We start from the raw sequence: 25,017 nt of genomic DNA on the forward strand, positions 1-25,017 counted from the left end.
ATGGAATGTTTATCGTTTATATACCATCGTTTTACAGGACAATTTTGGCATAAATTGCTTATTTGGTGCTAGTAAAGAATCCCCCCCACCCCCACCTTATTTGTTAACTACTAACCCCTAAACACCAACCTCTAACACTTTCCACCAGCCTATTCTGAAAGGTAGCGGAGTGCCGCTTTATGTTTATTCACTATAGTGCCGCTTATTTTGTTTTACCATAGGATAATAAGTATTGGAGTAGAATTTAGGACCAGTTGCTGTTCTGTCTCAGTTGTGTTACTGATTACAAATTGAGTACTTTACATTGAACGTTATACGAACATATAGGGAAACCAAACAACCGATGTCACTCTAAGAATCTCATTAACTTGGTAAGTTAGTTTGGGTGATTTACTTTGTTAACTGTGGAAACTTTTATGTAAAATGTGGACCAAGCCATTAATGCTTTATTTACCTATAGTACCTAACATGTGCTTAAACAAAACAAGCCATAGGCTACATTAAATAAATAAATTAAAAAATTAGGCCTAAAAGGGTACGAGTATGAAACAGAACTTCAGTATGAAAACCAACTACCGTTGCCCTGCAATGTGAGGGTAAAGTCACTTAAATGGTAACTCGTAAGCTATGAAGCAGAACATCCATGTTCCAACAACTATCGTTTTCCTGCCATGCAACGACCTATATTAATTTATTATTTGGTACTATTACTATTAAGGACTAATCCCATGACGCCACTGTGGAAAAAAATGCTAGGGTAGCATAGGCCTATACTTACCCCTAGTGACCAGTGACTTTCTAAAGTGTTCCTTAGGCCTCTCCAATACACACTGTATATTTTTTTTGAAAAAAAGTCTGCAGTTTGTATTGAAAATAACTTTGAAAATATGTAAAAAATTGCTGCAAATAAAGTCTGTTATAATTTTCAGATTGAATTCGATTCTCGGAATGCAGCAAAGTAAACAGACACGAAGCATGTTTTTAACTCGCGCATTGGAACGAATACTTGCTGATAAAGAGCTCAAGAGATCTCAGAATTCACAACTTAAGAAAGCCTGTCGTTTAGCGCTAGGTATGTGTTTGTTGAATTTTATAAATTCTATATGGGTGAGGCCCTGCAGTGAGGCACACCATGGGACCTGGGATTTAAGCCAGAGTTGACCCATTACCACAACATTGTATATGTACATTTTATTCTATATGGGTGAGGCCTTACAGTGAGGCACACCATGGGACCTGGGATTTAAGCCAGAGTTGACCCATTACCACAACATTGTATATGCACATTCTATTCTAAATGGGTAGGGTCATGCAGTGACACGCCATGGTTTCTGAGGTTTAGACCAGAGTTGGCCCATTATCCCAACATCCAGGGTGCTACAACCCATTAGTGACCACTGGGTTAAAGCAATTGCCGTTAAGTGTTTATTTTCAAATACACATACACTGATACAAATACATATAAGAATCACTGAATCAGTGTAGAGCATCGAAACAGTTACTATACAAGCACCTAACTACTGAGCTATATTGTCAGACAAAATCCTACTGTGTTCATACTTAGTACAAAAAAAATATATATATTATATTATTATATTATATTTTATTTAGTCCAAAAATTTTTTTTTATTTTCATTGAAGTAATTTTCAAAAATCAAGTTTTATTTTCAGATGAAATCAAACAGGACCTGGAACATGACAGGTAAATTTAATTCTTAAACTAAACAAGTACTTACATATGAAATGAGGTATATATACACAAGGTGTATGATACAAAACACCTATGTTATAACGACTGTCGTTTTTCGCCCAGTCGAGGATAAAACAAGTTACATTTAATTAGTCATTTATACATTCATATATATATATATATATATATATATTATGTCTGTGTATTGTGTACTTAAAAAAGGAAATTATGCCGGAGCCAGTTTGTGCTAAAAAGTAGTTAAATTCTTGTCTGGGCATCTTGTTTTGATCTAAATCCAGTTTGAACCAGATTAAACAAGTTTTTTGTTCATTAGTCCTGGGGATGGACCGCCCAAGTCTCCTTTCACAATCATTGAGGCAGACCGATATTTCCTTGTCTTCGAGATGGCTTGTAAATCAAAATCACCCAGTATTGTCACTGCTGCACTCGATTGCTTACAGGTAAATACTCTATATGAATTAGAACATCAAGTTACTTGGCAGGCCATGCTATGGAACCTGATACTTGGGCTTGTTATTATAATATACGCCTGTTGTATGTGGAAAACGTTTTCTGCATGGTTAATTTTCAGTAGGTTATATTATGACTTATAGAATGGTAATAACTTTCTATTCTGTATGGAATGGGTAAAGTCCCACAGTGAGGGTATGTCAGGGGACCTAACCTGAGAATTATGCCAGAGTTGGCCCTTAACCTCAACACACAGCCCACAAGCGACCACTGGGTTGGAGCAATTGCCGTTAAGTGTCTTGCCCATAAGGGCATGGGAACATGAGTTGTCATGTTTGTATTAAAACTGACCAAAAAACCTCTGTTTTAAGCACCTAAAGCTAACATATACATTTTCTCTTCTCAGAAGATGTGTCTTTCCCCCCTAACTTATAAAATATTTAGAGATACTTCTTTTTTTTTATCAGAAAATGATTGTATATGGGATTCTAGTGGGTAATGCACCTGATTCATCAGTGCCGGGCAAGCGTTTAATTGACCGAGTAATTGATGCCATTTGCCAATGTTTTAATGGAATACAAACAGACGAACATGTTCAATTACAAATCATAAAGGTAGCTACATTTAGTTTTTATACTTCAGAGTACTACATTTGTTTTTTAAAATCTACATTTGTTTTTATACCTTTTGGAAGAGTGTTTTATGTAACTGCTTGCACTTGTATGAGACCTTAATATTATTTGCAATTTTATGTAGATTTTTTGCTAGTCTTATAGCTGCCGAAAGTAAAAAGAAGCCAGCTTTTAAATTGTGGGATTTGTTTATCGTCGACTTCAATATATTTATTTTATGCGGCTATGTAAATTGTAGGAGTCAGTTTTCTTAAATGTTGTTGGCGAATTCTTACCTAGCTGCTGTCTTGGGTGTCTCATTTAAATATTGTTTATTCTTTGGGTGTGATACAGTCATTAACTTTAACAATGATGTTTTAGTGTTAAGACTGCAGCCTTTATTTATAACTTCATCATTCTCTTGTACAATCATGTTAAATCTATTATGCATTAATACACAATTCATACACTGTATACAGTATATCAGAATACAAATTCACATATATATATAGCAGGGTGGCAGAAGTAAAGACACCTTTAGCATATACTGTAAGAATATCCTGATTGTGTTTTCTTTTAATCAATTAACAAGTTGTGAGAAAATGGTTTTATAATTCTTTGAATATTCTTTGTTTACTACCAAATTGGACAAGGAAATAAATATTAAAGGTGTCCCATCTTTTCCTACAGTACTATACATATGTCATGTCCCATCTTCCCCTACAGACATACATATGTCATGTCCCATCTTCCCCTACAGTACTATACATACGTCATACTATTTTTAACAGCAGCATCAGCAAAATTCCCTTTCTTTTTCAAGGTACTTCTGACAGCAGTTACAAGTAATAATTGTGAAATCCATGAAGGAACGTTACTTCAAGCAGTGAGGACGTGTTATAACATTTATCTTGCTTCGCGAAACATGGTGAACCAGGTAAATCATCTTTTAAGTTCAATTTTTGATTTTATTTAAATATATAAGAATTTAAATACGAATAAAAATGCATAAATGTTTAATTTATTTTTCTTTCCGAATGGAATTTACTAAACCCTTGAAAAAAAAACTAATGAAAAAATGTTGCTATGTTTTATATAATTTTGTATAATGCTGAAAAAATGTTTTCTTAATGCTATAAAAATGATAGCTTGTTTTATAATGCTATGTTTTATAGTATTTTATATAATGCTAAAAATGTTTTATAAGATTTTATAATTCTATAAAATAATAGTTTAATATATACATGTTCACCAGCATTTCTATATTTTGTTCATATTTGGGTTCCTATATCTTGCCAAACTAGTTTCATATTTAAATAATCCATCAAATAATGTTTGATTACCGTTGTCTGGCAGACGACAGCGAGGGCGACTCTGACTCAAATGCTCAACGTAATCTTCTCAAGAATGGAAGCACAAGCGGTATGTATTCTTGCTTTTCTTCTTGTTTTTCTTCTTGCTTTTCTTCTTGTTTTTCTTCTTGTTTTTCTTTTTGTTTTTCTTTTTGTTTTTCTTTTTGTTTTTCTTCTTGTTTTTCTTTTTGTTTTTCTTTTTGTTTTTCTTTTTGTTTTTCTTCTTGTTTTTCTTTTTGTTTTTCTTTTTGTTTTTCTTCTTGTTTTTCTTCTTGTTTTTCTTTTTGTTTTTCTTTTTGTTTTTTTTTTTGTTTTTCTTCTTGTTTTTTTTTTTCATGTTTTTATTTTTGTTTTTCTACTTGTTTTGTGTTGTGTACAGTACAGTGTTTAGATATGTAAAAATTCCTTTCCCCCGATAGTTTTAAGCAATATTGCATTACATCAATGCATTTAGCTTGATCATCTTATTCTAGTTAAGTGACGATGCAATTCACTCATAATAACCGCTGTGAGACAAAGTTTAACCAGTGACATAAGAAACAAACATAAGGGTGAAACAAGGTCTCAAGGTTGTCAATATTCTAAAAACGCTCATATCAAAGGGTGAAACAGACATAACCACAATATAAAAATCCGTATCTTATATTATTAAAACTCAAAAGGAGTGTTGTTTACAACCCTCCCCCCTTTGATTTAATTATTTTTGTTATATACAGATACACCCTTAATATACATAATTCTTTAGATAAAAAATATATTATATTATAGTAGGATGGGGAAAGATGGGACACCTTTTTATTCTATTTTCTCGTCCCATTTGGTAGTAAACAAAGAACATTCAATGAATTATAAAACCGTATCCTTACAACTCCTATAGACCGGTGTTAATTGTTTAAAACACGATCAGGATATTTGGATATTATGAGTCAAAGGTGTCCCATCTTATTATTATAACACAAAAATAGTATAAACTGCCCCAGGGATGTAAAAATACAGTACTTTTACCATAGTATCTTAGTATTCTGTGGTTTTAGACTTTGCATGGCCTAAAAGCTTGTTAACATACTTTACATGAAACATTTTTTACCTTCCTGTATTAAAATACTTGCCACAAATAATCCAGTAGTTTTGTATGTACTAACATATGTGGCTTATGCTGTGTTACTTACCCTGTAGGAGTATGACAAAAGCTTGGCTAAAAAACTTCAAGAAGAGAAAGAGACTGAACAGGTGAAATATATGGCATATTTGCATAATAACATTTTTGGCACCTCTGCCCTGAACAAAATTAGAAAAAAATGGTAATTTTTATTAATTTGCTTGTTTTTACATCAGCAGTTCTGGTCTAAAAGTAATAATTTTTTAACCATAAAATTGACAGTTTTTTTACCGGATGACTTGTTTATATCATTTCACTGTGCATGATCGGCGATCGCTCGTCATACAGTATCAAGCTAAGCAAGTTATTTGACGCCAAAAATATTAAAAAACAAAAGCATGAATCGACTAACAGTTAACTCCCGTTTGTATAAGCTTGTGTTGCTAATACATTAACACATAATCCCACAAAAAAACCAAGCTTTAATCAATTAAGACAATCGTTTGGGTTGATATTTGTATATAAATACCAAAACTGTATTTCTGACTTTAACTTTTATTAGGTTTATATTCTTATGAATACCTACAACCTGGCACCCCGTGGGTCTTAGCATTTGGACCAAGATTGGCCCTGGCCTTGTCTCATTATAGGACCTTATACGTATAGAATAGAATGTGCATATACAATATTTGGGGAAAGAGCCATCTCTGGCCTAAATCTCAGGTCCCGTGGCATGTCTCACTGTAGGACCTCACTCATATATAGAATGTGCATATACAAAGTTGGGGTAATGGGCCAACTCTGTCCTAAACCCCAGTACCCATGGCATGCCTCACTGTAAGACCTCACCCATATAGAATAGAATGTGCATATACAAAGTTGGGGTAATGGGTCAACTCTGTCCTAAACCCCAGTACCCATGGCATGCCTCACTGTAAGACCTCGCCCATATAGAATAGAATGTGTATTTAAAATGTTGGGGTAATGGGCTAACTCGGTCTAAATCTCAGTACCATTGGCGTGCCTCACTATGGGACCTCACCCATATAGAATAGAACACATTTAAACATTAAAACAATGCACCAAGTCGTTGCAACACACAGTTTAGAACCCACTGAACTAAATCCTTTAAGTTAAAATCTTAACTAATTGTTTTTCTTCAGGAATTGAACCAGTCAATACAAGTTCCAATAAATGAACAAAATGGAGAAATTGTTCAAGGTACGGTATATGGATCTGTGTGTATTTAATGAAGTTAACTTGAGATGCGATACTGCTAATATTGTGGGTGTTGTGTTCTTGGGCAAAATACTTAAATGACAATCGCTTCAACCCAGTGGTCACTAGTGATTTGTCTAAAATGTCAGCTGTACATAACAAAAATTTAATTTTTTTTATAAGTATTCCCACTATAAATAAATATTATATAGTAAGGTGGCATAAGATGTTGCATTATTCTCTTTTGTCTTCCCATTTGGTAGTTAACAAAGTTTTAACAGAATTATATAACCTTATATCCTCACAACCCTAAAACAGCATTGTCAACTGTTAAAAACACGTTTAGGAAATATGGGATTAAGCTGCTAACGATATCCCATTTTGCCCCACAGTAATATATTTTGTTTTTATAGATGATGCACCAGAAAGTGACCAACACCACACCAGTATGATTGCTGATCACACAAATGGTATTATGACATCACAAAAGGGTGAAGAAAATGGAGCAACTGAGTCTGAGGATGGAGCATTCCAAGGTAGTTTGTTGAATAAGTTGTTAATTTCGCTCCAAAGTACTTCGATGAATAAGTTTTAATACGGGTCGTACAAATCAAAACTGTAACACACAAATGAAGAGCAGAAATAGGAGTCTAATTAAATTTGTAATACCAGAAAGGGTCATACTGAATATATTTGGACCAATATATGTGTTTTTGCACCATTTAAAACAAAAAAAAATTAGCTAACTGTTTTTGTCACTTTTACACCATTTTCTTTAAAACATATAAAAATCTTTTTTTTTAAATAATAAATTATTTTTCTGAATTTTTTCAGTTGTGAACGGAGTAGCTGAGTCATCAGATGATTCAGCAAGTTTAGTCGTTGAAGAAATAGTTTCAAACATCGTCGATTTTGTCGTCGCACAAAACGAAGAAGAAGAAGCAGAGTTCGATCAACTTGGTCAGTTAAAAACTAAACAAGATTTTTAATTTTTTTGTCTATATTTGGAGTTTATTTTTTATTTTTTTTTTACTAAAGTAAGTTCTTTTATATATTAACTAAACTGTTGTTTTCACAGTTTTATGTTTTTTTTTATTAAATCGGAATGGTAACAGCGAGTCAGTAGCAAGCTATGAACTTGGAACCTGTTCATAAAATCAACTTAAAAATATTTCCATATTCAATTTTGTGTTTTAAATTAATGTAACCTCGCGTGGCGTGAAATTACAGTCATTATAACACGGCACTATATGTGGTGGTTTGTGATTAAATAAAACTTAACTATTTGCTCCTCATTCAACCCTCTTCCTTCCCAGCTTCCATGTCCTCCCGTTTATCCGTTACATCATCGGATGCAACAAGCTCCTACAACGATGATCTTCTTAAGAGGAGCGTCAACTTTTCGCATGTTCTGCAAAAAGATGCTTTCCTTGTGTTTAGGTATCAGTTTAAGTTTAATATATCTGGCATATCAATTTCTATTCTATATTAGTAAAGTACTTGATTACCTAGTATGCGGGTCAAATTTACAATTCAACTGTGTTCTTTTTAGTAGTTTCCATCGCCTAATGCTGGATTACAAGTGTTTGGACTTCCTATCAATATCAGTATCCTAAAAATATTTAAAGACATAAATGAAACATGTAAAAAAATGTTTTAATCTTTCAGGAGTTTCTGCAAATTGAGCATGAAGTTATTATCAGATGGCCCACCTGACCCAAAGTAAGTTCGCTTGTATAGGCGTGGTCCGCCTTTTTAAGTCAATAGGCAGGGGAGGGCCCTTAAAGTTGAGAATTTATGTCTCCTTTGAGTATTTTTGGTTTAAAATTGTGGCCTTTACATTACCTGCTTGGATTTAAGGCTTTAAAATGTGGCTTTTAATTTTCACCTTAAATTTTCAATTTAACTTTATGACTTTGAAATATGTAATTGTGATTTTAACTTGCCAAAATAATTTTATGGCATTAAAATGTGCATAGGCGGAAACAAAACATTTGTAAAAACTCCTTGTAACTCAACCTTACTGGTCCTCCTTAAAACTTAAGGCTGTTGGAGTTTCCAGTATTAAAATTTATCTCCAAATTGTGGCTTGAATTTTGACTTGGTTAGTGGCCTTCAATTGTGCATAGGCGAAAATAAAACATTTGCAAAAACTCCTTGTAACCCAACGTTACTGGTCCTCACAGATCCCATGAGCTTCGATCGAAGATTCTGTCGTTACATCTTCTCCATTCAATCTTACAATCGGCTGGTCCCGTGTTCAAGGATAATGATATGTTTATTAACGCAATAAAACAAGTAAATTTTTTTCCTTTTAGTGACATTTAACAAATTCATTTAGTCTGAGTTATCATAAGGTATTTGAAATATTTTTATGTCAGGTCAAGGGTAATGATAATGTTTATTTACCCGATAAAACAAGTAAATTTTTTTCTGTAAATTTATTAATATTTGAGGTGACGTTGTTAAAATTTAGTTACATTTTTTGTATTTTCTACAATACTTAGGAAATGTTTTTAAATTTTCAATAATTTGGGGCGATATTTGTACAATGCAGTTTAGATAAAACAGGTGAAATTTATTTGTTCCTGAGTGATAATACTTAAATACATTTAATACTTAAATACAAGTATAAGTTATCAAGCATAAAGATTTAAAAAAAAATTAAAAAATTAAATTGGGATTAAAAAAATGGACTTTTTAAAAATTTAAGAGGAAACGATTTGACTTTGGTTTAAAAATAAAGAAGTTTTGTTGCAGGGCCTAACCCATACACAACCCATAACCCATATAGTAGTAAAACACTCATATGTATCATTCCCATTCCTTACCTTCAGTACCTCTGCGTGGCGTTGAGTAAAAACGGGGTTTCATCGGTTCCCGATGTTTTCCACCTCTCCCTTGAAATCTTCGTCAAATTGTTGGAAAATTTTAAAACTCATTTGAAAGTGCAGATACAGGTATTTGTTTGTGGTGTTTGTGTATTTAAAATGTTTAAAGCTACAGTACAATTTGATGATTTGTATAGTTTTAGTAATACACTTACTTTTTACAAATAAAATTACTTAAAAATTACACAAAATTAGAAACAAATAAAACCAAATAATAAAAACATATAAATTTGTTGATTTTATTTGTAAAACTAAAGTAAATACACTTAAAATACCGTTTTATAAAATTAAAAATCCACCCAAAAATGATAAAAAACATATACAAATATCTTATATGGTAATTTTTTATAAAACGAAAGATTGTCAAAAAAAGAAGAAACTTTATCTAATTTTTGTTTATTTTTTTAGGTTTTCTTCAAAGAGATCTTCCTCAACATCCTTGAGTCTTCGTCCTCCTCCTTCCAGCATAAATGGATGGTGCTTGAGACTTTGTTGAAGATCTGCTCGGATGCTCAATGCATGGTGGACATATACGTCAACTACGACTGTGACATAAATGCAGCTAATGTTTTCCACCAGCTGGTCACCCTGTTATGCAAAATAGCTCAAGTATCCCATAATCACGTCGGCATAACACCAGCACAGGTATGTGTGTTCATTAAAAGTTAGAATGTTTTGTGGGGGTTAATAAGAACTTTGAGAAGTTAAAAAAGAATGAAAAAATGCTTCACAAAAAAAGGCTTTATAGAAATAGAATAAAATAAAATGAACAAATTTAGGTCAAAAATGATCCCCCCTTAAAAAAAAACTTTAAAAAGAATCTAAAAAAATATTCCAAAAATATTTTTTAAAAACGTGATCAAAAATTGTCCAAAAAAATAATCTTAAAAGTTTCCCCAAACTGAAAAAGTCTTTTTTCGGAGTCTCAGCATCTGTCCTCTTTAAAGTGACTCTCATATCCCACAAGTAATCCAGAAATTGATCCGCAAAACTATTTCTTTATAAAACACTCATTATCCATGATCCTTGCATCTAGGAGCACATGATGCGGAAGAAGAGTTTGGAATGTTTGGTGATGATCACAAAGTCGATGGTGGATTGGAGTTCGGAACTTTACATTAATCCCCACTCCATGTCACATCTGGGTAAGATTTCATGCAAATAATGATAATTCTTATATTTCTGTAGCTATTTTGCGGTTAGATGTAGCTTTTTTGCTTTTATATGTAGCTTTTTTGCTTTTATATGTAGCTTTTTTGCTTTTATATGTAGCTTTTTTTTGCTTTTATATGTAGCTTTTTTGCTTTTATATGTAGCTTTTTTGCTTATATATGTAGCTTTTTTGCTTTTATATGTAGCTTTTTTGCTTTTATATGTAGCTTTTTTTTGTTTTTATATGTAGCCTTTTTTTGCTTTTATATGTAGCTTTTTTGCTTTTATATGTAGCTTTTTTGCTTATATATGTAGCTTTTTTGCTTTTATATGTAGCTTTTTTGCTTTTATATGTAGCTTTTTTGCTTTTATATGTAGCCTTTTTTTGCTTTTATATGTAGCTTTTTTGCTTTTATATGTAGTTTTTTTGCTTTTATATGTAGCTTTTTTGCTTTTATATGTAGCCTTTTTTTGCTTTTATATGCAGCTTTTTTGCTTTTATATGTAGCTTTTTTGCTTTTATATGTAGCCTTTTTTTGCTTTTGTATGTAGCTTTTTTGCTTTTATATGTAGCTTTTTTGCTTTTATATGTAGCCTTTTTTTGCTTTTATATGTAGCTTTTTTGCTTTTATATGTAGCTTTTTTGCTTTTATATGTAGCCTTTTTTTGCTTTTTATATGTAGCTTTTTCGCGTTTATATATTTTATATATTTTTATATAAAAGTTTTATAAGTCACTTCTGGATAAGATTCATCAAACCATTTGTTCTATTCTATGTGGGTGAGGTCTGACAGCATGGCATTCTATTCTATGTTTGGCACGCCATGGGTCCTAGGTATTAGACCAGGATTGTCCCATTATCCTAAACCTATTTTATTCCTCACTATATGTCACACCTAAATTTTATGCAATTAATATTAATTCTTATATTTCTGTAACTTTTTCACTTATATACATATTTTTGTAAATTTACTAAATTAAAAATAATAATAAATTTGGGTAAGATTTTGTGCAATTGATGATAATTTATGTTTTCTATGCAAATGACTCCTAATTCATATATTTTTGTAACATTTCATTTTTCACTTAACTTTTTTGTTGTAAGTTTCACTAAATTAAAAGTAATTAGTAACTTTTTCTTCAGCTCCTAAAGTATGTTTTTTTAATATACCGTTACCTTTGCTGCATATATTATAAGTTAATTTTATTCTATCATTTATTTGCCATTCTTAAAAAGACTTTATTAGGATTTGAAGTTATTATTGTTAAAATTTTTAATCTAGTTTTTTCTTGTTAAAATGTTCAACAAAAAATGGTAAGATTTCATAAGACTTCATTAGGTTTTAAAGTTTTGAAGATTTTAATGTTAAAATGTTCCAACCAGGCAAAGAGCATCTGCCAGAGCCTGGCAACCCCGGCAACCTGTCAATCACTTCATCGGTATCGAACATGGATAGCACGCATTCCCTTAACTCAGATACTTCAGACCACTTGCTCAACAGCGCTCCTGGTGGAGCAGCTGACAATCCAGAAACCCTCGAAGTTATGAAACAGCAAAAGGACATTTTGGAACAAGGAATCCTAATGTGAGATTTTAGTAAAAATGTGCCCCCAAAAAAGTTTGTCGAAATATGCTCTAAAGAGTTGTTGGCAAAAACAATTGCATCCCTCTTTTAGGGTCGTGAGGATATGGTTATATAATTCTGTAAATAATATTTGTTTTCTACAAAATTGGATGAGAAAAAGAAACAAAAACATGGACCATTTTACCCCTTAAACCCAACATATATTTCTAACCGTTTTTCTTCAGTGTTTCAATTTAAATTCAGGTTCAACCGGAAGCCATCTAAAGGCATTGCATTCCTACAAGCGCAAGGTATGATCGGCAACACTGCAAATGACGTGGCAGAATTCCTTCACTCTGAAACTCGATTAAACCCGTCAGAAATCGGCGACTACATTGGAGAACATGATAAGTATGTTAAACTTAAAGATCTTCATTTAATTTATAATATATTCTATTCTATGTGGGTGAGGCCTTTGCCAATTGCCTGAGATTAAGGCCACATTTGGCCCATTAACTCAACACCCAAGAAGCCTGTGTTAGTCATTCATGCCACCAGATTGAATCCACAACACCCATTTACATTGAAATATTCCCCCCTTTATTATATTAAGGTTTTGCAGCAGATGCAAAAAAAACCATGTTGACGTAACAATTGCCATTGTGATCCCATCCTTGTAAATATGAACTTTTAAGTTGCTTTGAACTTTAGGTGGTAAATTACTTAAATTAAAGATGTCATAATTGATGATGTCATAATCGATGATGTCACAATTAATGATGTCGCAACTCACAATTATTGATTTCATAATTGATGACATCACAATGATGATGTCATAATTGATGACATCACAATAATGATGTCATAACCCATTTATTTACCAATAGATGGAACAAGGAAGTGATGTACTCGTACATCGATAATCTCGACTTCTCATCCTTGGACTTTGTGACAGCGATCCGGAGGTTCTTGGAAGGATTCCGCCTTCCAGGGGAAGCTCAGAAGATCGATCGTTTGATGGAGAAGTTCGCGAGTCGATATTGTGACTGCAACCCTCAGTGAGTGGATTAACTAGAATGTTATAAGTTGCGTAGGTGTAATGGTTCTCATTTTTTTGAAACACGTTATATTTTTTGTGAATTAAATTTTTTGTGTCTTGGTGGGTAAAAATTTTTACTGTTTCTGTATTTTATATACATGAGATTTCTATGTGTGAACTGGGTAATGTTTTTCTTATGTTTAAAACAGGGATGGTATTATGTTTTATTGCATTCCAGTGAGTTAAAAGTTTTGTTTGTTTCTGTAATTTAAATGGATAAAGTCCATAGATGTAATGTTAGAGGTACTCGTTCTATTTTCTTTCTATTAATATGTTACCTTCCAGATTTAAAAGCATTTCTGAAGTCGTTTTCACGACATAATTTATATTAATACCAGATGAGCCACTAAAAAATTATTTACTTTATGCCTGGTAGCAGAAGTAACAGAATATAATTCATTACATTTCTTGCAGTGGAACAATATTTGCATCAGCCGATGCCGCGTATGTCCTCGGTTACAGCGTCATCATGCTCACTACTGATCTACACAGCTCACAGGTCGGTTTATAAAATATGGCATTATTCTGAAGCTTGTTTTTTTGTTTTACATTTTTTATGAAGGTTTTTATTTTATGCATAATAATGAAAGTAAAGTTTTTGCTCCAAAATACCTTGATAACATAAATACCAACTTATTGGTCACTTACAAAATATGAACAAAAACTTTAATTATATAAATAACATCTCATCGTAATCACATGAAATATCTCATGAATCGTAATCACATGAATAACAACTCATTGGCCAAATGCCATATATGAAAAAACTTGAAAAATAATTCATGATCATATCAGTCACCTCTCATGAATCGTGATACACATGAAAAACCTCATGAATCATGATACACATGAAAGAAATATCTCATCAGTCTTTTGAATCATGATCACATGATATATCTCATTATTCTCATGAATCTTGATCACATGGTATATCTCATGAATCGTGATACAAATGAAAAACCTCATGAATCGTAATAAACATGAAATATCTTATCATTCTCGTGAATCGTTACCACATAAACACCATCATTCTCGTGAATCGTTACCACATAGACACCACCATCCACAGGTAAAGCGAAAGATGACAAAGGAAGATTACATTCGTATGAACCGAGGAATCAACGATAGTAAAGATCTCCCAAGTGAATACCTCGAGAATATTTACGATCAAATCAAGAAGAAGGAAATTTCGATCAAACCGACACGAAGTGACAACAAAGTTTCAACTTTGAAAGGTACTTAGTGAAAAATTCGTTTGTTCTTGGACCTTACCCATATAGAGGGCAACATCCACTTCCTGCAAACGTGCAATAAAAGTCTAAATGCCAATCTTTTAGGTACTTTTGTTTCTATTTGAATAAGAGACTGATGATGTCATTTAGGAGAAATATATCTTATATTATACAATTTACTAGACTTGATTTTTGTCTGTTCTGTTTTTGTAGCACCAGATCCTTACTGTATTTCTTTACACAAGAATCTTCCATCTCTATAACTACAAACTTTACAACACTTACCGAACACAACAAAAAATTAAGCTTTTTTTAAAATTAAACAAAGTTTACAACAATGACCAAACACAACAAAAACTTAAGGTCTGAACAAAAATGTTTTTACCCAGGCCTATAGTGTGTGTATCTGAAACATCTTGACCAAAAGCAACAGCAAATATTAAAGTTTGTACATTTTTTCCACCAGGTATAGCACCAGCAGCACAGAGGCTACGGGAGATGCAAGACATGGCGAGCACGGCTAAAGCTTTAATGGAAGCAGCAAGCCACGTGGAAGCCGAGTTCATTTGCACCACACATTATGAACATGTTAGACCTATGTTTAAGGTAAACAAAACAATTTTTAGACTTTTTTTGGAAACTTTGTTGTCGGCATAAATCTATATTTATACAACTGCTGTCTTAGCCAATTTCCTATTTCGACACAATAGGAATTCACGCCGTAATAATTTGCGCCATAATACCGATTGTCCCCTTGATTTTTTTGCCTGCAGTTGCTTGAAAACAGGTTAAATATTTTCCTTTTCGCGCATGCGATCAAGTAAAGTATTAATACGTTTGCAATAAATACTTGTTACGCTCGTAAATGCAACGTACTGCGCACCTGCTTTAGCAAAAGAATGAGACCACTAGGCTTTAGCGTTGGAAAATGGGTATGCCGCATACCCTATAAATGTTCTGAAGTATGCGCCGCATACCCAGGATCGGCGCCATGGCTGTCTTGTTTTAAGAATTTTTTTTTGCAGGTCAATTATTTTAAAAATATTTTTTTTTTTTGGACTGAAAAATCAGAATATTTTTATAATATAATTTATATTTGTTTTGTATAACGCATATTTACTCCTTAACTCTGCTAATGCAAGCTTAATCTCATGTGCCCATTTATTCTGTTGCTATTTAAAATTACGTGCCCCTTAATTAATTTGAGTGTTTATTGCTCATTAAACAGTACGTGCCCATTCAATAATTTTATTGTTTTTACCTTTGCGTGCTCAATATCAATATGAAATACGTGCTCATTCATTAATTTTCTCCACACAGTTATGCTGGCGATCCCTCATGGTTGCCTTCTCAATGGGCCTTCAGGATTTTGAGGACAAACAAGTTACAAGTCTATGTTTAGATGGGATGAGATATGCAGTCCGTGTGGCTTGCATATTTGGCCTTTCTGTAAGTATTTATTTAATACAAAAACTTATTTTAAAAAATGAAAACAGAGAATTTTTGTTTTTAAAAAAATAAAAAAAAAGATTTATTTTTTAAAAAAACGAATGTAAAAAAGCAGTAATTTTTAACTTAAAGCTGATAAAAACACATTAATGTCACTAAATGTTCTTAGTATTATAACTTATTTTATTTCATACACATCATGCATGCTTACAAATAATATTCATGTAAAACTACTTATTTACATAAAACTTAGATAGAAAAAAAATAAATAAAAAAAATTCCAAAAAATAATTCTAAATAAAAAAGTTAGGAAAAAGTAAAATAATAAAAAATTACAAAAAAAGATATTCATACAACTTATTTTCACTGCAGTTGGAACGTGACACTTTCATTCAAGCTCTTTCAAGGTTTTCTCTCCTTCAAGCCAACGCTGGTATTCGTGAACTTAAGCTTAAGAATATTGAAGCTATAAAGACTTTGATATCGATAGCTTACACTGATGGCAACTACCTGCAGGAATCTTGGCACGAAGTGAGTGTTTTTAATTCTATTCCAATTCCCATTACCAACCATTCTGTATGCACATTCTATTCTATATGGGTGAGGACCTATAGGCCAGAGTTGACCTAACACCCTTTTTAACTTAAAACACTTTGAACTTAATACATCTAATGGTTTAAGACCTTTTTTTGAGTTACCTAAACATTTAAAAATAAAACTTTAAAGTAATACTTAAGTTTCATATTTTGTAAATGCTAACCAACAAACCGTCATCACCAGATATTGAAATGTGTGTCACATCCTAATAATAAACCTCTCCATACACATCCAAAACTTTATCTTGATATGTAATGCTGAATGCTAACCAACAAACTGTCATCCCCAGATATTGAAATGCATCTCCCACCTCGAGCTGCTGCAGTTAATTGGATCTGGTGTGCGAGACCAAGCAACAACAGCCATGAAAAGATCGGCCGGTATAATGGACAATAACCCAAGTAAGTAACAAAACTTTTTAAGCCCAAAACTTATTCCCATTTTCAATTTTTTCCATTTTTAATTCAAACTTATTCCTTTTTTAATGTTTTCCTTTTTTTAATTAAAACTTTTTCCTTTTTTCTATTTTCCATGTTTCCAAATCCGTGTTTTATCCTTCTTTTTTTCAGTTTTAACAAAAACATTTGGCATGGAGCAGCGGAAGTTGGCGACCATCCAGGAGTCGATGGGTGAAACGAGTTCGCAAAGTTTTGTCGTCGCAGTCGATCGCATTTTCACTGGTTCGACGCGCTTGGATGGAGATGCTATCGGTAAAATTTTTTTTATTATTTTAATTAAATATGTACACGTATACACATTTAGACTTTCTAAGTATTTTTGGTAATTGATTTTATGTCTATAATTTAAAATATTATTTTTTAGTAGTTTATTGGTACAATGATTAAAACCACAATTTAACAAAATTCTAAAATAGAAATACCTATTTAATGAAAAATCAGCAAATTTATTTAGTTTTTCAAATCCTATAATGTGAACTATGTATAAAAGTCTAACTAACATTTTTTTTCCAGTTGATTTTGTTCAATGGTTGAGCAAAGTCTCGTTGAACGAGCTTTGCAACCCCTCCCACCCAAGGATGTTCTCACTTCAAAAGATCGTTGAAATCTCTTATTACAACATGGGGAGGATAAGAATACAATGGTCAAGAATATGGGCTATTTTGGGTGAGTGGATTTATATGTTTATTTATTTTGTTTTTTAGATATATATATATATTTTTATTTTCTTTGTATGTAGATAATATTTTTCAGGATTTTACTTTTACATGTCTAAACTTAAATAGTAATGAAATTATGGAATTCTTTTTAGATACTTCTGCCAGGCACATATAATGTAAATGATCTTTTCGCGGCTCATTTTGTATGCAAACGAAACGTAGTGTTTTTCTAACGTTTTGTCTGACGCGTATTGTTTATATGTCCTAGAAAGAATTTGAACTCTAAATCCTAAACGTCAATTTCCCACAGGCGAGCATTTCAATGCAGTTGGCTGTAGCGATGATGAGGGTGTAGCTTTCTTTGCCGTCGACAGTCTACGACAACTGTCAACCAAGTTCCTCGAGAAGGGAGAACTCCCCGGTTTCAGTTTCCAAAAGGATTTCTTGCGACCATTTGAGCATATCATGAAACATAACCCAACCCTAATGATACAGGATATGGTGGTTCGTTGTATCGCACAGATGGTGTCTTCGCAGGTAATTACCCCCCTTTTGAATAAGAATTAAGATATAATATATTCGTTTGGCTGTTCTACAGTTTAAGACAGAGAAAATATGGGTTTATGGTTAGAGTTGGATTAATGGGTCTTTAGATTTATTTTAAACTTAATTGTAAGGTTTTCCAACCATTTTTAATCCACTTACAAATTATACATTTTTAGCTCAAATTGTTATAAATTCTCCAATGTTTAGACAGCCACTAAAAAGTCAACATATATGTTCTTAAGCATTAAAGTTAGGACCTGATTTCATGCCTTTATCAATTTCCAGGCTTCTAGCATTGAGGTTTAAGACTTAATTTCCTTTTCAACCCCCAGGCGTCCAACATAAAGTCAGGGTGGAAGAATATCTTCACCGTGTTTACGATCGCTGCTTCACATCAAGATGAAAGCATCGTGGAACTTGCGTTCGAAACAACGGCTAATATTATAAGTGAGTTCCGTGTCAAACTTGTTTGAAATGAACTATGTGTCTTTGGGCAAGACACTTAATACGACTTAACCATGTATGTAACTTTGTGGGTGAATGTTTTTATGTATGGTTTAGAATTTGGACAACCTATTAGTAACCACTGGGGCAAGACACTCAACAGCAATTGCTCCAACCCAGTGGTCACTAATGAGTTGTCCAAACTATCAGCTATAAATAAAAACAATCACCCACAAAGTTACATACATGGTAATTCATAAGCAAGCATAAGGTGTTTTATGAACTGTTGTTGCCACGCGAGGATAAATATATGGTACATTTATTTATGTAATAGACTATATATAGTATAAGATCGCTTAAGTAAAGAGTCGAATCTGACTCGTATTCTAGCTTCTCTCACTAGACTATTTCTTTAACACATAAACAAAAACTTTTTTTTTTGTTATGCTAAATTTAAAAAAAAAACTGTTTTTCTAAATTTATAAAAATATGTTTTTTTTGTACTAAAATATTATTCACTCCCAAGACGAGACGTTCCAGTTCTACTTCTCCTCCATTATCCACTGCTTCCAGGATGCGGTGTCCGCTCTTCGTGAGTTTTCCTGTTCAGCTTTCCCCGATACGAGCATGGAGGCGATTCGTCTTATCCGGCAATGCGCCGATTATGTTGCTTTGAAACCTGAGGTATGGGTGGAAAACTATTTGAAATTGTTTTGTTTTAAATTTCATTTCATTAACATATTTGAGATGGTTCATGTTTTCATTCTTTTTATCGTTTTTTTAGTTAGTATTTTAATCTAGCTTAGTGGCAAGGCATTTTTTCTTTGTAAAAACACTTGGTGTTAAGAAACTCACCCATGTAGAATTTGTTGGTCTAAAAATTTAAATTTGTTCTTTAAAAAAATTTGTTATTTGAAAAATTAAATTAAACTTCTTTTTAATTTTGCAGCTTTTCGAGGATTTAATCGGGGACGAAGCCCCGGCGTCGCGCACGGGTGAACGGGTATGGGTTCGGGGGTGGTTCCCCATATTATTCGAGCTGTCGTGCATCATCAGTCGATGCAAGCTCGACGTGCGCACGAGAGGTCTCACAGTGATGTTCGAGATCATGAAAACACACGGACATACTTTCACGGAGAATTGGTGGAACGACTTGTTTCAAATTATCTTCAGGTGATTTTATTTATTTACTCGGTCAGTTGGCATTTAGGGGCAATACGGCATTCCTAGAATAAAAATCCTAGGTCCCATGGCATGCCTCACTGTAGGACCTCACCCATATAGAATAGAATGTGCATATACAATGTTGGGGTAATGGGCCAACTCTGGCCTAAATCCCAGGTCCCATGGCATGCCTCACTGTAGGACCTCACCCATATAGAATAGAATGTGCATATACAATGTTGGGGTAATGGGCCAACTCTGGCCTAAATCCCAGGTCCCATGGCATGCCTTACTGTAGGATCTCACCCATATAGAATAGAATGTGCATATACAATGTTGGGGTAATGGGCCAACTCTGGCCTAAATCCCAGGTCCCATGGCATGCCTTACTGTAGGATCTCACCCATATAGAATAGAATGTGCATATACAATGTTGGGGTAATGGGCCAACTCTGGCCTAAATCCCAGGTCCCATGGCATGCCTCACTGTAGGACCTCACCCATATAGAATAGAATGTGCATATACAATGTTGGGGTACTGGGCCACCTCTTTCACTAAAAAATGGTCTAGTTACAATTAAATAAAGTTTGGAAAATAAAAAATTGTAAAAACCTTTTTAAAAAGAGTTTAACTTTTCAAAAAATGTATTGCACAAAAATATCTTCAAACATAGTGTACGTGATTTTGAAATTTTTGTTACTTATTTAAAATTATTTTTCTAGGATTTTTGACCAGATGAAAATACCCGAACAACAAATTGAGAAATCAGATTGGTTTGCGACAACCTGTAACCATGCGTTGTTCGCCATATGTGATGTTTTCACGCAATATTATGATATATTGGCTCCCACATTACTACCTGATGTGTATAACCAGCTGCTGTGGTGTGTCGAAAAAGGTGGGGGTTTTTATCACAGAAAAATTGTGTTTTATGAATTTTAGTTTAGTTTTTTCACAGATTTTAACTCAAAAAATAATTAGTTGATAAACGATTGTTGTAACTTAACCAACAATTTTAACAAAGAATTTTTTTTGTTGTTGATGCAGAAAACTATTTTTACTTAGTAATAAAATTGTGTAAAAAAACTAAACATTTTAAACAAAAAATAACCTCTTGATTAGTTTGTACAAGTGCCATATGCTCCAATTAGTAAAAAAGGAACTAAAATTGTTTTTAATTTAAATAAATATTAATTGATTGTTTATTATGACATCACAGAGAATGAACAATTAGCACGATCTGGTGTCAATTGTTTCGAGAATCTCATTCTTTCAAACGGAGAAAAATTCACGGATGAAGTTTGGCAGTTATCGTGTTCAACCATGCAGAAAGTATTTAAAATGGTCTCGCCAAATAATATTTTGGAATGGAAACAAAAAGATGGTGGGTTCACACAACTGTATATAGGTTGGGGGAAGATGGGACATCTTCATTCCATTTTTTCGTTCCAATTGGTAGTAAACAAAGAACATTAAAAGAATTATAAAACCATTCTTCTCACGACTCCCATAGACCGTTGTTAATTGCTTAAAACACAAACAGGATATTTGGATATTATGTGCTAAAGGTGTCTCATTTTCCCCGCCCTACTATTTCTGATTAAGGGAAAAAGAATTTCTTTTCATTTTAAAACTATGTACTTTTAGTTTAATGTATGGTAATGGCCCAAAATCTGGCTTAAATCCCATGGCTTGCCTCACTGTAGGACCTCACCCATATAGAATAGAATGTACATATACAATGTTGGGGTAATGGGCCAACTCTGGTTTAAATCCCAGGTCCCATGACATGCCTCACTGTAGGACCTCACCCATATAGAATAGAATGTACATATACAATGTTGGGGTAATGGGCCAACTCTGGTTTAAATCCCATACCCATGGCGTGCCTCACTGTAGAACCTCACCGATATACAATAATATGAATGTGCATATACAATGTTGGAGTAATGAACCAAAATCTACCATAGACCTTACCCTTATAAAACAACCAATACTTTACAACACAGGCAGAGATGAGTTATTCAAGTTGCAACTATCATGCGTATTGACATCTGAACTAATAGAATGTGTCGACCGTATTTTATTTTTCCCCAACACCACAAAGCACGATGATGAGGCAAACATACGAATCGCTCAGGTGCAGTAATTATTGAGGCTTTCTTGTTTTTTATGTATGTTACATTTATTTTCAAATCCATCAACTGTAAAAATTTTATTAAAAAAATTGAATTGTAAAAAATTTAAGCTGTAAAAAAATATTTTAAAAACGATAAGTTGAAATAAAGATTTAACGAAAAAAAATTAAAACAAATTAAATAGTAAAAACATTAAAAAAACTATTTTTTTAATGAATATCCTGTTCTGATTGGTTTAGGATCACACTTGTGACATCACAACGGAAATTCGTAATCCTGACGAGATGTTTTCACGCTTGAACGAAGAACAACTTCTTGTCATGGTTCGTTGCCTCCATGAGTCACATGTCCTTGCCAAGCGATTTAATTCTGACAACGAACAAAGAACAAACTTGTGGAAAGCAGGTTTGGTTTGGTTATTTTAAAATGGATTTTTGGCTTATAGTAGAATTGGTTTGGTTATTTAAAAAAAAATTAAGTTAGGTTTTGTTAAAAAATGTGGGTTAAAAGTACCCACTTACGAAACTCGTGCGACTTTATTGACAATTTGTTTATTGTGTGTGACAGGCATTTTAATACATTGGTCATCACTGGGTTAGAGCAATTACTGTTCAATGTTTTTTGCAGACTTACAATGGTAGCAAGCTGCCTAACTTAGAATGCAGGGGAGGCAGGGGAAAATTAATTCACTTGCACTTAGAATGCAGGGGAAAATTAATAATAAAAAAGAAAATTGAAATTTTTTTGATTAACCCCCCCCCCCTTATTTTTCTGGTAGACGTGTATTGTTTAAAACAAATTTGATTCTAATGTTTACGGATTAATGCAGTGTATGCCCTCCCCTGCCACCCCATTGGTGCCTATGATAGCAGCACCAGGCCTTGAACCCATACCCTATAGGCCTACAGTATCATGGCAAAATTTTGTTTAAAAAATGGTGCTTTTTCAGGTTTTAAAGGTAAATCGAAACCCAACTTGATCAAACAAGAAACAACCAGTCTCGCTTGTGCGTTAAGAATCTTATTCAGACTCGCTCTTGCTGAAAATTGTGACGAAAAAATTACAACTGTTCTTGTCAGGTGTGTAAAAATTATTTACAGTTTTGGTAAAAAAATTTTTTTAATTAAAATGATGTAACATTACATACAATGAATTTATATACTCAGTTTCTAATTGTGTTTTACCTTTTTATTTTACATTTTTTTTTATTGTAGTTAATTGCTTTTGTAAAAAAATTAATTGTTTAATTTTAAACTGCTAAAAAACTTGGTCTTTCAAATATTAACTAACTGTGTTGTTACATGTATATTGTTTTGACATTTATATATTTCAGGACGTGCCAAATCGCATTGAAATATTTTGCTCTCATAACATCTGAATCGCATAGAGATTCATGGACACCAATATTGTTGATAATATTAACACGCATGCTAAGGATGGGAAGAGACAAGGTAAATATTTAAATTTTGTATATGAGAGCCCCTTTTGGGTTGGGGGTTATGAGATGTAGGCCAGAGTTGGCTTATTACCACAAATTTTGTAAACCAGGTTTATTAAATAGGTATTTTTATGTTGGTTAGGACAGTTTTCTTTTTATAAAATATTTCTTTTTATTTTATTTTTTTATGATGACTAGGAGAGTCCTAAATTAGTCTCGAGTAAAAAAAACAACGTATATAACAACAAACATGATTTCTAAATCCTAATAAAAATCTGCCTTTTTCCCAGTTCACTCTGCTTTCATATATACTCTCCTTTAGTTACACATACATAGTAATAACACTTACTGCTCAACCTATTAATTTTGTGAACCCGTTTTATAAACTGTCCTTTGTGACTTTGTGTATAGCGAAACCAGTAGGGTCAATCAATATTTTCAAATCTTAATGAAATCTACTTTTCCTGCAGTTCACATTACTTTCAAGTGACCTCCACACCCCTTTATGTGACCTTCTGTTGCATGAAATCAAACCAGAAGTTCGTTTTCTGCTTCGAAGATATTTCGTCCGATGCAATGAACAATCAAAGTGAAATATTTAACAACCTTCTGGTCCCTATCGAGCGGTAGCATTCCGTGTGTATATAAAAACAAAAATTGTTGAAAGAACGAAAAACAAAGATTCGTCAAAAAACGAAGATTCGCCAAAAACGAAGATCATTAAAAAACGAAAAATTGTTTTTTGTAGCAGCCATAGAGGTCCTATTTTTCTTTTTATTTTCACTTGGCTTGGTGAAGAAATCTCAACGAATCATGATGGAAAACATCCCGCTCTAAAAAGAATACAAGAAATTTTGTATTTTTTCCATAAAAAGTGACCGATTTCACCTAAATTTGTTAAACTAACTGTTGTGTTAAAAGCTATGCACTGTGTCTTATGGATAAACTGAATACAAAGAATGTTTTGAGCCAGGAAACCTAACACGAGTGCAATGAACTACAATGCAGTTCGTCGTAGAATTGTAATTTCACAAACTTTGTCATTTCGTGTCCGTTATTTTATATTATTTTAGCTTCTTTCGCGACCAATATATCTATACTTACTACTATTGCTATTATATAACATTTTCGCCTATTTACATTTCAACTAGTAATGGCTGGTTTGTTAATTCTGTCTCACCAGCCAAATATATGCAGCCACTATATATTCATAGTAGCTTAGTAATTCAAATGTATGTAGGTACAATTTGTGTTCGGTGTGTCGTAACATTGAAAATATACAGTAATTAAATATTGAACCTTTAAAATTTTGTATTTGTTGTCTGTAAAAAACAGTAAAGGGCCTTAGCAGTAATTTTTTGGAAGTCTAAGTTAAAAGTTAATTTAATTCTGAATTCTTTAACACTGGAATACACGATCAGTCATAACACGGGTGTTCTGTTTGATACACTTTGCGCACGCTTACAAGTTACCAAGTACGTAACTTATTTATCCTCGCATGGCGTAGCGCTATAACACGCGTATTCTGTTTCATATAAAAGGAAACACTGGCGCAAGATTGAGCGTGGCGCAAAAACATTGGGAAGCACTGCGTTGACGTCACGACTTCCAGCATTTGCAGAAACAGTTGGCGGCAATTTTAACTTCTGTTTTTATAATAATTGTAACTTGCTTTATCCTCGCATGGCGGGGCAATGACAGTCGTTATAACACACCTGTTCTGTTTCATACACCTCGTGCCCG

General features: G+C 33.0%; 1 protein-coding gene across 2 annotated transcripts; it reads left to right on the plus strand.

Annotated features, from left to right (window-relative positions):
• Positions 1–106: 106 nt before the first annotated feature.
• Positions 107–24,581, plus strand: LOC149741134 (brefeldin A-inhibited guanine nucleotide-exchange protein 1-like). Of its 2 annotated transcripts, XM_089874392.1 has the most exons (39): positions 108–371; positions 930–1,072; positions 1,672–1,702; positions 2,025–2,151; positions 2,629–2,775; positions 3,596–3,709; positions 4,129–4,194; positions 5,301–5,354; positions 6,387–6,444; positions 6,855–6,977; positions 7,276–7,401; positions 7,758–7,881; positions 8,110–8,163; positions 8,628–8,739; positions 9,279–9,401; positions 9,741–9,977; positions 10,369–10,477; positions 11,869–12,070; positions 12,314–12,460; positions 12,937–13,107; positions 13,563–13,647; positions 14,218–14,383; positions 14,847–14,986; positions 15,701–15,829; positions 16,202–16,360; positions 16,716–16,827; positions 16,996–17,136; positions 17,398–17,550; positions 17,854–18,080; positions 18,422–18,536; positions 19,060–19,217; positions 19,483–19,706; positions 20,421–20,596; positions 20,918–21,082; positions 21,708–21,838; positions 22,076–22,241; positions 22,786–22,915; positions 23,170–23,287; positions 23,745–24,581. In XM_089874392.1, the coding sequence occupies exons 2-39, from the start codon at positions 949–951 to the stop codon at positions 23,865–23,867; spliced, it is 5,067 nt and encodes a 1,688-aa protein (XP_089730518.1). In that variant the 5' UTR covers positions 108–371; positions 930–948; the 3' UTR covers positions 23,868–24,581. The 2 variants fall into 2 exon arrangements, with proteins under 2 accessions (XP_089730526.1, XP_089730518.1); XM_089874400.1 differs by lacking the exon at positions 5,301–5,354 and having other exon boundaries at positions 107–371.
• Positions 24,582–25,017: the final 436 nt, after the last annotated feature.

The sequence above is a fragment of the Ciona robusta genome, chromosome 1 (genome assembly GCF_009617815.1).
Source record: "Ciona robusta chromosome 1, ASM961781v2".
Classification (NCBI taxonomy): Eukaryota; Metazoa; Chordata; class Ascidiacea; order Phlebobranchia; family Cionidae; genus Ciona; species Ciona robusta.

Excerpts from the sequence above, each read along its gene's own strand:
- LOC149741134 (XM_089874392.1), top strand. The coding sequence starts at position 949 with ATGCAGCAAAGTAAACAGACACGAAGCATGTTTTTAACTCGCGCATTG. Across the intron at positions 8,164-8,627 it reads GATGGCCCACCTGACCCAAA|ATCCCATGAGCTTCGATCGA; the intron begins GTAAGTTCGCTT and ends TGGTCCTCACAG. Across the intron at positions 12,461-12,936 it reads TACATTGGAGAACATGATAA|ATGGAACAAGGAAGTGATGT; the intron begins GTATGTTAAACT and ends ATTTACCAATAG.